Source organism: Dipodomys merriami, unplaced genomic scaffold (assembly GCF_024711535.1).
Source record: "Dipodomys merriami isolate MVZ:Mamm:240054 unplaced genomic scaffold, mDipMer1.0.p SCAF_2, whole genome shotgun sequence".
Lineage (NCBI taxonomy): Eukaryota > Metazoa > Chordata > Mammalia > Rodentia > Heteromyidae > Dipodomys > Dipodomys merriami.
Genome location: NW_027203381.1, coordinates 41454654 through 41471180, shown reverse-complemented (window position 1 = coordinate 41471180; position 16527 = coordinate 41454654). Strand labels below are relative to the sequence as shown.

The window sequence follows — 16527 nt, the reverse complement described above, 5'->3', positions numbered from 1 at the left end:
GGGCACTAAATACATACAGCTGGCCATCTGGCAATCCCTGGAGAAGGAGGGTGCCATAGACATATGGCAATTTCATTTCTGGCTGACAGTCTCTAGTCTAGAGATTGAGATTGAGACCCATTCACCATCATCTAACATTCACTGAATTATCCTGCACTATTCCCCATAAGCCAGCTAATGGATTTTTCCCCCTGGAATATGGGAATATTATCCCTGTATTTACATTAAAAAGACCCATTTGTACCCCAGTTGTGAAATGGTAACGTCTTTGTTGTAACACCTTAATAATAACAATAAAATTACATATTTTTGTGACCCATTTCTGAAGCCATGTCACAAAGACATTTTAATCCTAAATATGATATCAAAAAGAGCAGGACTTCAAAGATTTACTGATAGAACATGTAGGCAGAAAAATCAATAAGGATAATTGGCTAACTTAGCTGAATTGACAGTTGTGAAATATTTCTCCCAACAACTGTAAAAAATGCTTTCTTTTCATGCTTATAGGACATTCACCAACATAGACCACATGCTCTTGACTATAAAACAAGTCTTAATAAATTTAAGACTACTTTTGGGGCTGGGAAGGCGGCTCAGTGGCAGAGCGCTTGCCTTACATGCATGAGGCTCTGGGATCGATTCCTCAGCACCACATAAGCAAAAAGAAAAAAGCCAGAAGTGGTGCTGTGGCTCAAGTGGTAGAGCGCTAGCCTTGAGCTGAAGAGATGAGGGACAGCGCCCAAGCCCAGAGTTCAGGCCCCACGACCAGACCCCCCCCCAAAAAAAAGACTACTTTTATAGCGTATGTTCCCTGCTTCCAAACAATTAAATTAGAAACTGATTGAAAAATATCTGTAAGATTCTCAAATATTTGGGAAATTATATGACACTTCTGAATAAACCATAGATCAAAAAATAATCACAAAATTCTGGAAAATGTTTCACAAAAGCAATACAAGATATCAAAAATTATAAGATGTAAGCCAGGCACCGGTGGCTCAGGCTTATAATCCTAGCTACTCAGGAGTCTGAGATCTGAGGATCATGGTTCAAAGCCAGCCTCGGCAGGAAAATCCATGAGACTCTTATCTCTAATTAACTACCAGAAAACCAGAAGTGGCACTGAGGCTCAAGTGGTAGAGCGCTAACCTTGAGCTAATGAGCTCAGGTACAGTGCCCAGGCCCAAAGTTCAAGCCCCACGACCCACAAAAAATAAAATTATAAGATGCATATGAAACAGTGCATGTTTAGTAGTAGTACATTGTTAGCCTTACATTACATACATTAAAACATGTTCTTAAAAGTTGAAAATCAGCTTCAACTTTATAAGGGTAGAAAAAGAACAAATTTAAGTAGAAAGAACTTAGGTGCTCCTGGTTCTGTCCCCAGAAACACACACAGACACTTAATTGTTAAGTATAAGGAAACACACAGGAAAGAGCAGAAAGCAATGAAATAGAAAAAAGATAAACAGAAAGGACTGGCGAAATCAGGGGCATATCAAAGCCAATCTTTTTACTCTTGATAGAATGTGTCATTTGGCCGACTGTCCCTGTTAAGAGTTTACTTGGGCCAAAGTAGCAAGATAGAGGATGTAGGCTTGCCCACATGCTCTGAGCAGCAGGCCCTCCACTCCTCTACTAAACCACCGGAGTTGTGAGTCTTCCCCCAGCATCCCACAACCCCCTTGCATCTGCTCTTCCCTTTCTCCTGTGTAGATGTCATTTGGTGGAATACCCGTCACAGGTTTATATCATGTTTATATCACAAAGGCTAAACAACAGCTTTCTGTCCTTATAGATGGCCCCACATCATATTTGTGTTTTTACAATATAAATTCATAGGATAGTAGGGACCAGAAAAGACTCTTCCGCTTCCTCTAATTTAACAGTAATTTATACTGGTATATGTTCACTTTTTTTTTGGGGGGGGGGGTCAGTTGTGGGGCCTGAACTCTGGGCCTGGGCACTGTCCCTCAGCATTTCAGCTCAAGGCTAGTGCCCTACCACTCGAGCCACAGAACCACTTGCAGCTTTTTGCTGTTTATATGGTGCTGAGGATTCGAACCCAGGGCCTCATGCACATAAGGCAAGCACTCTACCACTGAGCCAACTTCCCAGCCCCCTTTAAAAAAAAACAAAAACAAAAAGCAGAGTAGCACTAGCCCAGGTCATACAAAGGACTTTTCTACAACTACAGCCCTCATCATGGGATAACATTCTACTGTGAAGAAACATTTCTCACCACTAATATCTTCCTGTTTTGAGGCCAAGCCTTTCCCAGCAGAAGTTTGCTGGCCTTGTAGCTTTAATCTCGTGGTTGACGAGAAAGTACTAAGTTGTAAGGTTGGAAGGAACTATTCCCCAGACTGGGAACATATGTTCTGTCTCCATTAGGATGACCCCAAAAACCTGGAGGTGTTCCACACCCACCAGCTGATTTGCTTGTGTGTGTTTCCAGCTCACTGGAGCCCTCGGTCTCAGTGTTTCCAAGGTTCTTGGTGTACTTACTTTTTGGGTTGCTGTGACATGTGGATTATAATATGAGAGCTGGGGATTTGCAGGCCAAAGTTCAACCATTCCTTCTAGAGGCAATATTTAAACTGACATTCTTCTCCAAAACACATACCTTGTGTTTATCTGACATGTGCTGTTCCACTGTAAAGCACACACACAAGATGTTCCCACAAGTCACTTCATGGAATTGTTGCTTTTCCAGAAAGAGGCATGGAGACTGTGCACATTCCTGCTGCAGCTGGCTTTAGGCTACCTCCTTCCTCCATGCTGTTCTACCTCAGCACCTCCCCTCACCCCTGCAAAAATGAATGCTCATTTTCCCTTCTTAAAGGAAAACCTTGATTATTGTATCTGAATTCCTGTGACCCAGAAAAGCCAGTGGAGGAAAGTAATAAAGATTACCTCCTTTCTTATCTCTTAATTATCTTTTGTAGTTGATAAGTCCTTTTCTTTAACCTATCTAGCTTTAAATGGTTTAAAAGCAAAATGTGAGGATAATATTAAGCAGGTTTTCTTATTGCAAAGAAGCCAGATCTATACAGTTTACCAGTAAACTGAGAAATCAATATCAAGTGGCCTGTCATTATAAAATGAAGCATCAGGGGCTGGGAAGGTGGCTCAGTGGTAGAGTGTTTGCCTTGCATGCCGAGGCCCTGGGTTCGAGTCCTCAGCACCACATAAGCAAAAAAAGAAAAAAAAGAAAAAAGCCAGAAGTGGCGCTGTGGCTCAAGTGGTAGAGTGCTAGCCTTGAGCTGAAGAGCTGAGGGACAGCGCCCAGGCCCAGAGTTCAGGCCCCACGACCAGACCCAAAAATAAATAAATAAATAAATAAATAAAATGAAGCATCAGAGCTCAAATTCTGTAATCAAAATTAGGATCCATCCCTCTCACCATACTGGCAGAAATGAATAAAATGTACATTAATGAGCTCAAACTCTTTGGGCATTGTTGACATTTCCAGAGTTGCCTTGCAAGTTGGACAGAAATATGTAAAAAAAAAAAAATGTCCAAGGAAGTTAACCAAGTTTTGTTGTTGGCATTGTTTGTGGTACTATGTTTGCTAAACCGGGGCTCTACCACTTGAGCCACACTTCCAGCCTCAAAGTTTTTCTTTCCAATTTTATTTTTATCTGTAATCACTAGGAGGTTTTTCGCTTTGTTTTGTTTTTAAGGAAGTGCTGCAGTTTCAACTCAGGGCTTCACACTCTCCCACTCTGAAACAGTCTGCCTGCCCTTTCTTGCATTATTTTCAAGATAGACTCTCAATTTAGGCTGCTCTGATCTGCACTCCTACTTGTACTTTCCATTGTCAGTAAGATGGCTGGTGTGCACCACCATGCCCACGTGATGGGTAAGATGGCATCTCACAAACTTTTATGCCTGGACTGGTCTCAAACCACAATCCATGGGTCTCTCTACCTCTCAAGTAGCTAGACTGCAACCTTGAGCACTCGTGCCTGGCTTTGTCTGAGATTCTTGTTTTAATACGTCTTACTTGTTCTGTAAGTTCCATGAGAGCTGGGACTTGTACTCTGCACTGTTGTGCAGCCATCATCTGGATTATGCCTGGCACATAGCAGGTGCTTTATGAATATCTGTTAAGTAGTAAATGACAATATTCTAAATTTTCCTCTTAGTTTATCCCATGTTTACTATCACAGTTGATAGTTTCCTTTAAGTTATCCTTTTTTTCATTAACTGAAGTTAACTGAAGTGATTATTTAAATCCCCAAACATACCCTTTGTTTGGAGGTATCCGTTCTACCATGCTGCTTCATTCTTTATATGCTTCACCTGCCTTTTCACACTACCATCTATGAAGTCATCAGGCTGGTCTTAGTGTCAACAGATAGAGGGCTCTGTGAACTCTCTTCTCAGGTGACATGACAGCGCCCGTCTGCTGATGGGTGTGAGTCACAATTGGTGGGAAGCATCTCCTGCTGCAGATGTTCTTCCAGACCCTCCCCAGAGGCCAGTGTGTTCTCGCAAGCAGCAACCCTGAGCTCCTGTTCATGAAAGTGCATCTTAAAGAAGCGCACTCAAGAATGGAGTCCCAAGCTGGGCGCTGGTGGCTCACACCCATAATCCTAGCTATTCAGGAGGCTGAGATCTGAGGATCACAGTTCCAAGCCAGCCTGGACAAGAAAGTATATGAGATTCTTATCTCTAACCACCAAAAAGCTGGAAGTAGAGGTGTGGCCCCAATGGTAGAATACCAGCCTTGAGCAAAAATGCTAAATGAAGGACAGTGCCCAGGCCCTGAGTTCAAGACCCAGTACTACGACATATACACCCCCCCAAAGAAAAATGGAGTCTGTAAGTACATCTAATTTATTGCATAGAAACAGAATCAAGAACTGTGAACTCAGCCAGATGCCAATGGCTCATACCTGTAATCTGCTACTCAGGAGGCTAAGATTCAAAGCCAATCTGGAAAAGGAAAGTCCTTAAGACTGATCTCCAATTTACCACCAAAAAAAAAAACAAAAAAAAAAAAAACGGAAGTGGAGCTGTGGCTCAAAATGGTAGAGTGCTAGCCTTGACCAAAAAGAACACAAGGACAGTACCCAGGCCCTGAGTTCAAGCCCTACAACAGACCAAAAAAGAAAGAGAAAAAGAAAAACTGTGAACTCTGGCAAAGTGCTGTTCCAAACAAGAGCATCCAAGCTGTTAAGCCCCAAAAGAGCTCATCCTAAAGGAAATTTGTTTTTAAGAACCCTTCTCCCCAAAAAACTAGTGAAATATAGGAGTAATTTCCAGTAAAAATTAATTACCATTTCTTTCTAAAGCAAGCAACCACCCTCAACTTAACCAATGAAACCTAAGTTCATATAAACACATATGAAGGGTCTCTCATTTTCTGTTCCTGAGGCTTTTACTTGTTGGAGACAAGATAGTGAAATGTACAAGGATCCTTGTGAGTAAAACACAGAAAAAGAGGGGAGGAGAAGGAAAGGAGGGAGGATGGGAGGAAAAAAAGAGCAAAGAGTCCTCCTCCCACTCCCCCTACCCCGCACTTTTAGTATATGTGTATTCATGCACATTATACTTACATGTCCAGAAGTCAGCATTCTGTAATACATTAGAAAGGCATTCATCTAACTATGTCAAAAAAGGATTCAGTCCCTTGGCCTCACAATGATAAAGCTTAATGTGATTTCATTATGGCAAAAATGACAATGGGAGGTACACTGCACATTACTCTGCAAAACAGTTGTTCATCATTCTGAGCAAGTGCATGCACTGCTTTTTCTTTCCATCGTGCATTTTCATTCCAGGAACAATGCTTCAGTTTTGCTTCTTACATTCCTCTGAATAAAGAACACCTCTGCATTACCGTACAAATAACACTCAATTTCTCTTTTGTTACAAAGAAATTGGAAAGCTGGACAACCAGATAACTGGGGACATGGCCATGGGCCAGGAGAAGACTGTGCTGGTTTGATTTATGCCGGGCAGTGGAACGATTTCCAGTGTGAAGACATCAATAACTTCATTTGTGAAAAAAACAGGGAGACAGGTAAGTTATGTCATGGCTGGAATGTGAGGGAGAGGTGGTGAGAAAGGCTTTGAGTGCAGGTTCTGTTTCTGTGATTTACTAGCAGAGTAGGTTATTAACCTCTGTGGAATAATAATACTTTCTCCATGAGATGGTTGTGAAGACCCAGACAAGTGGATAACTGTATTGAGTATTTAGGAAGTACTCAATAAGTGTTAGACTTAGGGGTCTAGGTCAATAACTTACCATCTAACTGTTCTTTAAAATATGGTCTGCGTAGACCAATATCCATACCTGGCCAAGTAATACTTCTGTGCGTATTTACTGAACATTTCCTGCGGGCCAGAGATTGTCCTAGGTAATGGATAGATACAAGCCAGAGGCCTTTCAAAAGATACCTAGCTAAAGTCTTATTTAATATATATCCCCCTTGCATAACATAGCACCTTAGTTTTCATCAGAACTGGTAGAAAGGGGGAAGTAGGGAAGGAATGCTAATGAGAATGAGGTTTCTTCTGAAGATGATGAAAAATCTATCAAAGACTCATAGTACAGCTTTGTGAATATACTAAAACAAACACTGAATTCAGCACTTGAAATGGGTCACTTGAATGCTTGATGAATTACATTTTAATAAAGCTGGCGTTTGTTTTAGCCATTAGTAAACAAAACCTTTTAGGCATTATTTTGCTCAAATTATTTTTGGAAGTAACTGGGGCACCAATTATATATCTGCCCATTCAACAGAAATTGCTTCAGGTCTACTGAGTATTGGAACCCCAAAGCACATAAGGAAGCCACAGCCTGATTAGTTGAGAGACATGGATATCTAGGCACTAGATTATAATCAGTGGTGACAACTAAACCAAATGAATCATTTTTGCCTTAGACATTTGGGAGTTGTTGAGAAGGTACTATTTTTCCCCAAAATAGGTTCCTCCTAGAAGGAATTTAGCTTAATATGAATAAGTACTTCTACACACTTATTTGAAAAAGCAAATAATGTTAGGGTGATGTATGGTGGCATATACCTGTAATCCCACACTACCCAGGAGTCAGAGGTAGAAGTGACTGAGGTCTGAGGCCAGTTTAAGGAAAAAAATGTGAATCTCTATCTGTAAAACAAACTAAAGCAAAAAGGAGTAGAGGAAATGCCTCAAATAGAACACTACCTATCAAATGAGAGGTCCTGCGTCCAAGGCCCAGTACTGTCGCTCATCAAAGGGAAAAAATAAACGTTATTAAATAATAGAATTGTTCCTAAAGATGCCTCTAACTCCATCCTATTTCTCTTTCTAGACCTATCATCTGCATTATAACAGATGGTGATGTAATAACCTGAGCAAACCTTCAGGGGGCTCTCCAAGGCGAAGGATACTCTGGATTTCATTACCTTCTCTCCATGTTGGAGGAGGGAGAAGCACTGAAAACCAATACTAAAAATTGACAGCTAGCATTTGCCATTATTCCAAGGACTTGGAAACTGAAATGTCCCCCAGAGCGATACCGATTCTCAGTGTGCAGATGGACTGAATCACATAGAGATTTTTCTCAGCCAGTAATCACACAATTATGCAAATTAAATCACTCAAAGTATGGAATACTCCAACTAAAAAGACTGTCATCGGTTGTTGCGCTACACAAAGAACTTATACACTGTGTAAACAGTACCTTACATTTCTAAAATCCCAGATGTAGGAAAACTATGCAGACATATATAGATATATAGGCCAATTCTTAGTAATATGAAATATACTTAAAGAGCTTTTAAAACTTGGTATTTTTGTACAAAATATTTTCCTTTTACAATTATTTTCCCTCTTTTAGTCATTTTATGAATATAATACATGAAGCCAAAGAAAACAAGTGGTACTAATAAAATCTCAGAGGGTTTCTTGTCAGATTTAATTCTACCCAGTGGCAAAAAAAAAAAAAAAAGAATTCAGTTGTGGTCTTAAAAATAAATATGTGTGTATATTTTAATGTATCATTTCCTCAAAGGAGTGAATCATTTGAGGTGTCCAGAATATTCTTGCACTTTTTGCTGATGAAGATTAAGCCTGAGCATTTACATGGTTCATGCAATTGGGCTCATGCCTTGAGCCTGTCAGCAGCCTCACTCTTATGGTGTGCCTGATAAAGTGTGAATTCAGAATGTAAATCTAATTAATTTGGTAGAGCAGAGCTGATAGAAAGACATCTGTTGTGAAAGGCAGAACACACAAACTTGGCTGTTTAGGAGGCCCTGGTTGCTAGGCCCCAGTGGCTCATTCCTATAATCCTAGCCAGCAAGAAAGAGACTTAGATCTGAGGACTACAATTTGAAGTGAGTCTGGGCAGGAAAGTGCCTGAGACTTACCACCAATTAATCACCAAAAACCTGGAAGTGGAGCTAGGACTCAAGTGGTAGAGCACTAGCTTTGAGCAAAAAAGCTAAATGACAGTGCCCAGGCCCTGAGTTCAAACCCCAGAACTGGCACCAAAAATAAATAAATAAATAAATAAATAAATAAATAAATAAAAAAGCCCTGGTTTATAAAGCTGACATGTGAACAGATTTTTTTGGGGGGGTCTGTTCTTGGGGCCTGAACTCTGGGCCTGGGCGCTGTCCCTCAGCTCTTTAGCTCAAGGCTAGCTCTCTACCACTTGAGCCACAGCGCCACTTCTGGTTTTTTTCTTTTTTGCTGAGGAATCAAACCCAGGGCCTCATGCATAAAAGGCAAGCGCTCTACCACTGAGCCACCTTCCCAGCCCCAATGTGAACAGATTTTCTATCAAACCTACACCAGAGCCAATGCTTGGGAGCATGGTGTCACATCCACCAAAGGTAGCGATGCTGGAAAAATGCAAACCAGCTAGAAGCTCCCTGAAAAGTTGATCTTTACATCAGTTTCCAAAACTGAACTCCAAGGCACATGCCAGATGAAATGCAAAAGTAAACTCTAGCCACACTGATGAATTTTGAGCCTGTCATCCATCTACTCTTCATTCTTGAAGAGTCTGACGTATACCAGGCTGAAATGAGGAACAAGTATAACTGATGCTCAGAGCTAAGATACCATCCAGCTCCTCACAAGGGTCCTCCAAGGCAGAATTTGCTGCTACCAAATCCAAATAAAAAGGTAGAGTAATAAAGCCAGTGATCACCTCTGTGGCCATGTGAACTATCTTGTTTGCCTGTGGTCACCATTCAAGACAATTTTGTAGGCCAAGAGTAGTCATGTCCTCGATGTCTTTCTGCCCTACTGTTCCACCCATGAAACAGATCAGACTGACCATACCCACTGTCACCTGGGCTTGAATTGCTGAGGTCTGTAACATGAGGTGGGCACAGACCTCTTCAGGCTCAAGAACCTTGATAGACTAAAACTCACTTCTCTTTCCTTTCATGTGCTTACATTAGCTGGTGGCTTACAACTGTAAGGAGACTGAGAATGAGAATGCAGTTCAAAGCAGCATGGACAGAAAAGTTTCTAAGACCCCTTCTCCTCCTTTTATGTGTGCCATTACTGGTACTTGAACTCAGGGCCTGGGTGCTATGCCTGAACTTTTGTGCTCAAGGCTAGCACTCTACCAACCACTTGAGCCACAGTTCTACTTCTGGCTTTTGGTGGTTAACTGGAGATAAGAGTCCCATGGAATTTCCTACCAAGGCTGACTTTGAACTGTGATCCTCAGATCTCAGCCTCCTGAGTAGCTAGGATTATAGACATAAGCTATTATTACCCAGCTACAAGACCCCTTCTGAACTAAGAGTCACAGTGGTACATATCTATGCAATGGGGGAGTCTGAAATCAGAAGGGTCATTAGACTAGCCTGGATAAACAAGGAGGTGAGACTCCACCTCAACAGAAAAATAATGGGTATGGTTTTACTTGTTTGTCACCTCAGGAAAGAAAGCTTAAAATCAGCAGATATCATAGTTTTTTTTTTTGGGGGGGGGGTCCGGTCATGGGGCCTGATCTCTGGGCCTCGGCGCTGTCCCTCAGCTCTTCAGCTCAAGGCTAGCACTCTACCACTTGAGCCACAGCACCACTTCCGGCTTTTTTCTTATGTGGTGCTGAGGAATCGAACCCAGGGCCTCGAGCATGCAAGGCAAGTGCTCTACCACTGAGCCACCTTCCCAGCCCCTCCATATGGTATCTTGATAGGATTTAAGACCCTACTTCAAAAACAATCAGTGCAAATTTAAAAACAAAAAAAAGGAGCTAGAGCTGGGCTCTGATGTCTCATGCCTGTAATGCTAGCTACTCAGGAGACTGAGATCTGAGGATTGTGGTTCAGTCAACACGGGTAGGAAGGGCCATGAGACTCTTCATCTACAAATGAGCACCTCAAAACCTTAAGTGGAGCTGTGGCTGAAAGTAGTAGAGGGCTAGCCTTGAGCAAAAAGCTCAGGAACAGTGCCTAGGCTCTGAGTTCAATCCCATGACCCTCAAAAAAATTCTAGAGGTATGGCTCACTGGCAGAGTGCCTTCCAAGCAATTATAAGGTTCTGAATGCAAATCACAAAAAATTGTCTACAAAAGAAACTTGGAATTAACTATCTGATATCATCATGTATATTAGCAAGTGCTAATTTCCACAACTGAAGGCCCTTTCCCAGCTCACTGATAACCTGCCCAGTGTTTCTATCAAACTGTCTCACCTAGTCCTCCCAATAGTGCTAAGGTAGGCCTAGCACATTCCCCATCTTACAAGAACTTAGGCTCAGAGAGGTGAACTGATTTCCTGAGTCATACCGGTACTGAGTGGTAAAGACAGGATTCAGACCCATGCTTTAAAAATAGGAACCGAAGACCTGTATAACACGGATGAATAAAATGAATCAAATCAGATGAGTATCACACATTGTGAGATGCCTTGTATCCTCCTGGTTTCTAGTCATTTTATGATAACAATGCTTTCTTGGACAGGAGAGTGTTAGTGAAATATTGTGAGGTCTTTAGGCACCTGACTTGAGAAGATAGAAAATATGAGAAGATAGAAAATATGTTTCTCCTGAAAGAAAGCAAGACAAGGCAAAAACAAAGCATTTTCTTTTCCTCTGATGATCAATATTCACCAGCTTTCTTCCCACCCACTCTCACCAATTTGTAGCAGTTACTGCTCAAGCTACAGCAGACAACAGATGGTAATAGCTATTTCTATAAAAACTAACAGCAGATGCATCAAGAAGTGGACAGCTTCCATAGCAATACCACATGGATATTGAGAACGGAAGTGTAACACATTTGTGACTCTCAGTCATGTATCCATAGCACATCAATAATACACTAGGCTCCTCTGATCTTTATGCAAACCTAGTGTGCCAGCTTTGGGACTAAGGAACCTGGGGCTCAGCTTGAATATATGTCTATTGCCCACATTTCTATCAGGGTTGCTCCTAAAAAAAAAAAAAGCATAGTCCATTCTACCTGTAGTCTCCCAGGATGTCAGTTGAGGGCAGGGTACACAGGCAGCCATACTAAGGCCCATAGGCCTGGTTTCCATTTCCATCTGCAGCCCACACTCCCCCACAATGTACTGAACAGCCAAATCATGCTACCTGTGCCTTCCACTATGCTATCTGACCTCCTTGCTCTACCTGCACCCTGCTTCCTTCTTAATCTGAAAAGTCACCTGAAGGTAGAACTGATTCTCCTGTATGCTAAAAGTTTGCACCATGTGTTCTGGGTAAAACAGAAGGTACTCTCACTAGGTTAAAAGGCCTACAGACCAGCTGTAAAGCTTAAAAGTTCTAGGAATGGAAAGAGGTGAACCTTCAGAGAACTGGAAGGTAGGAAAAGACACCCAAGATTAATGAGGGAATTCATGTTATCAATGGGTAGTTCTCTATATAGTCACCCCTCAGTATCTTAGGGCCATCAACCACAGGATGCCCCTACCAGTGCCCAAACCTTTCATAAAATACTGTAAGACTTGCATAAAATCTACACACATCCTTTTGTATGCTTCAAATCATCTCCAGATCATACTATCCAACTAAAATGGTCTCTGAATCATTACACTTTACTGCACAGATTCTATGTATTTTTCTCAAATATTTTCCATTTGTAGTTGGGTTGAATTCACAGTCAGGGAACATGAATTCAGAGTTATTATGTCAAAATGAAATGAAGGTTGCATGAAAAAGGATCAGGTAGTAAACCAGATTCATTCTCTACCAAAATATGCCCCAGAGTCAGAGAAAAAGCTTCTAAAGGTCAGTGTGATAGGTTATCTCCTAACTGTCTAATAGTGTTAGAAGTACAGGCAAACTTTTCAGCTTTTCTAAGAACCTTAGATGTCATGACATTGATTTTCTAAATCACAAAGCACTTTGCTCCACTCATCTTTTTTCCACTCATAGTTTTTCCACTTCCCTTTACATAAAAAGTACACAGCTTACCCAAGTCCATTAGTTGGGCAGAGAGCCAAAAACAAAACAAAACAAAACCACTAGACTTATAGAAGCCAACTTTAATACTTCTAGGTCTCACCTGCACTTTGCATTTTTCTCTGGATAATGTATGAATGAATTCTCCTGGTCCAACCGGGATTGCCATAGCCAGGATTATATACCAGGCTCTGGCCTCCTCCAAGGGCTTATTAGTCTTGAGTCTACAAAGTAGGGATCATTGCAACATGGGGAGAGTCAGGTGCCAGCCTGGGGCTCCTCCCAACAATCTATCATTGTTGGGAGAATGGAATTAAATGAGATTACCCAAAAGGTCTTCATTTAGTCCCCTGAGCCAGATATAGAGATTTGTCCTTTGGCCAATCTTCCAATTGCTGCCAGAGATTTTGGCATTATTTAATAATCATTTACAGTGCCCCATTTAATCACTGATGGAAGCTATAGGGAGTTAAAATATTTTTACTTATTTTTTTGTCAGTTGTGGGGCTTGAACTCTGGACCTGGGGGCTGTCCCTGAGCTCTTCAGCTCAAGGTTAGCACTCTACCACTTGAGCCACAATGCCACTTCCAGTTGTTGTTGTTGTTTCCTGGTGGTTAACTGGAGATGAGAGTCTCACAGACTTTCCTGCCCAGGCTGGCTTTGAACCATGATCCTCAAATCTTAACCTCCTGAGTAGCTAGGATTACAGGTGTGAGCCACCAGCACCTGGCAAATGATTCTTAAACATTCACTTCTTGACTATGAACAAGGGACGGAGCCAGGCACAACATAAACAAGTACAGTCTCTGCAGTGACTATAACAGCCCCCACTATGGCTTAGGAACTTGACATAGAGTATCTCCAACTCCTACTCCTGGTAAGTGATGATTAGATGGGTTAAATAGTCCAAGAACTGGGACTTGAACCCATAACCACCTCACCTCCACCTTGCTATGCTGTCTCCTTACTAGCAGTCTGGGATTTTTGCATTTTTTGTATTCTTTTTTAAAATTATCTTTAAGTAGTGTACAAAGGGCTTAAAATTCAACAAATTAATTGATAAGTACAATGGGTCTTGATCAGAGTGACCCCTTGTATTTTGTTCCTCTTGGTCACTGGACATCAGCAGCGGAGTGGGGTTGGGAGAAACAGAAGAGTATGATGGAAGGGGCGGCAATAGCAAAAACCACTATTAAAAACCACTACAGTGACAAAACAACTACTTAAAGGTAATTTTTAATTTCTTTACGTGTCTAATAGAATTAGGCAGACAATGGAGCAGAGAGGCAAGTGTTGCTGCTGCCACAGCTCTCCGGAGAGGTTTGGTTTGGAGAAACCATGCTATCTTCTCAAGCAGTTGTGCCTTTCAGAGTCCTCTGATCTAATTAGGGTGAAGGAATGGAGCAACAGCATTGGAGCTCAACCGGCCCAGGTCTGAATCCTGCTCTTCTTCTCATCTGAGACATACCTAGAGAAGCAGAAAATTGTTGTCTCCTTTTCCCCAGAGACTCCCACCTACCTAAACAAGCCCTGGCCTGCTTTGAAAATGCCTCACTGAAAATGCTTTTTCTTTCAACTGAAGAAGGGAGACATGGGGAATGAGGGGAGGTGGGAAACTAAAACCTTTTGGTTGTTCTCTGGTATCACTGTTCCCTTTGACCAGTAAATTCTGGGAAAGAAAAAATTAGGTTGTGTCCCTTTGTGTTATGCCCTCCTTAAGGATCACAGCAGACATTCCCATTATTTGTATTCCCAAAATTTGTATTGGTCAGATTTGGCTGCTGACATGAAGACCCTAAATCACAAATCAGGCAGACTATAAGTGCTGGAGGCTTCCTTCCCTTGTATCTAACTGTAAATACACTGTCATCCCTCACTGTCCATCAAAACTGTGCACCACAGCCACACACAGCAGGCTCAAGGAGATTTGGAAAATAAAATTTCTCACTTCCAGGGCAAAAAAATTACAATTTCCACTCAAATATCTTTAGCCAAGACCTAGTCAATTTACCTTTCCTAACTGCAAGAAAGGCTGGGATATACGGTCTTTAGCTGAAAATTTGGTCATAGGCCAAAGCTCCAAACTATTACTGTGAAGGGAAGGAAGAATGAATATTGGATAGGAGGGTAAAGAGTAATTTCACCGTCCATACCAGCCACTCAAGTCCCTTCCTATATGTTGCATTCTTACCTCAGCCGCCTACAAAGCTTTGATGGGTTGCACTACTGAAAACTACTACAAGCTCCCATTCTTTATCTCTCTCTTGTTCACCCTCTTTGCTGTACAACCCAGCAATAGCTCCATCTGTGTGGGACAAGCTGTAGATACAGCCATCCAACATGCTTTGGGCAATATTGGTGGATGCGATATAACCAAAGCCTTGACATGTGCTAGGGTTGAGATTGCTCTCTTGCATGCCTGCCTTCACCCAGAGAAGAGCTTCTCTTGGGAGCTATGGCCCCTGTGAACTGGGTTCTAAAATGAACACACAGAGCCAAGCTACCCAGCCAACAGCTCAGCAGCAAGAAGCAGAGCTAGCCCCAGCTTCAAAGGAGCCCCATAAGGCCCAATGAAGATCAGCCACCACCCTAAACACCTAGAAAAGAAATGCTTAACCTTATGCATACATTCCATTGGGATGTGGGGTTGCTCATTACCCAGCATTAGTAGCCCAACAGCTAACTATAAGCTTATTTTCTATTCTTTTTTTTTGGGGGGGGGGTTACTCCAGTTCCTTCAACATGTTTAGGTTTTGGTTTTTTTTCTTAACCAACCTCTGGATTTGGGGAGATAGATTATTGCGGGTTCCATTGGTGTCTGGCTTCCAGAACAATGAGAGGCACTGGCAAGAGTGTGTGAAGGTGGGTTATTAATTCCCCCCAGCCCACCATACACACATGGGTAGCCACTTCCACAGGTCCAGGGCCTTTGCTCATTTTATTGCTGGCCTCCATCCTCTTCTTCATAGGACCAAACACAACTTCTTTTAAGGCACATCTCATGCCCCTCTCCTCTAAGATCCTCTAAAGTTTCTAATCCCAAGGGGAGCGTTCCAAAGGTCCTCCATCCATACCACCTAATCAAGGCTTTGTTTCAGACTATCTGGAGGCACGGCTCAAGTGGTAGAGCATCTGCCTAGCTCTGAGTTCAAACCCAGTACTGGTGGGATGGGAGAGTTCTGTTTCACACCAAAGCTCAGCAGTCTGAAAACTGCTCTGGGACCCACAACAGTAGTTGGGAAGAGAATATTTGCAATCAGACGGAATTCTCTCTAGAATGACTACATGCTCATCTCTGTGGTTTGTTTTGTTTTGTTTTTTTGTCAACCGTGGGGCTTGAACTCTGGGCTTGGGTGCTATCCCTCAGCTCTTCAGCTCAAGGCGAGTGCTCTACCACTTGAGCCACAGAGCCACTTCCGGTTTTCTAGTGGTTTATTGGAGATAAGATTCTCATGGACTTTCCTGCCCAGGCTGGCTTTGAACCATGATCCTCAGATCTCAGCCTCTTGAGTAGCTAGGATTACAGGCGTGAGCCACCAGCGCCCGGCCATCTCTGTGTTTTTAACAAGTTTGAATTTTTTGGTGCAGTATACTAATCCCTACTCAAAAATCAATAAAATGAATTTAAATATATTCCAAATCAATGAATTTAAGTTCTTGTATTATAGGTATATAACAGGGACAGATGCATGATGGACAGATGTATGAATAAATGATTGATGAATGATGGATAGATGATGGATAAATGGATGAGTAACAGATGGGTGGGCACATTTTGGTTCTTATCAAACAGTTCTTCCAGGTCCTATCCTCTTCTCATGGTCTTCAGAAACATCTATTTGATTCTACAAAAAAATCTGCTAGAGGCCAGGTATCCGGGGCTCACATCTGTAATCTTAGCTATTCAGAAGGCTGAGATCTGAGGATCTTGATTTGAAACCAGCCCTGGCAAGAAAGTCCATGAGACTCTTATCTCCAATCAACTACCAAAAAGCTGGAAGTGGCGCTGTGGCTCAAGTGGTGGCAGGCTAGTCCTGAGTAAAACTGCTCAGGGACAGAATCTAGGTCCAGACTTCAATCCCATGTCTGTCTCTCTCTCTCTCTCTCTCTCTCTCTCTCTCTCTCTC

General features: G+C 42.1%; 1 protein-coding gene across 2 annotated transcripts in view; it reads left to right on the top strand.

Annotated features, from left to right (window-relative positions):
• Colec12 (collectin subfamily member 12) overlaps positions 1-8006 on the top strand; it is a 168886-nt gene extending 160880 nt beyond the window's left edge. For both annotated transcript variants that reach the window (XM_070029465.1, XM_070029466.1), the window contains 2 exons: positions 5895-6040; positions 7319-8006. In XM_070029465.1, the coding sequence (XP_069885566.1) occupies positions 5895-6040; positions 7319-7338 (166 nt within the window). In that variant the 3' untranslated portion in view covers positions 7339-8006. The remainder of the gene's footprint in view (positions 1-5894; positions 6041-7318) is intronic.
• Positions 8007-16527: the final 8521 nt, after the last annotated feature.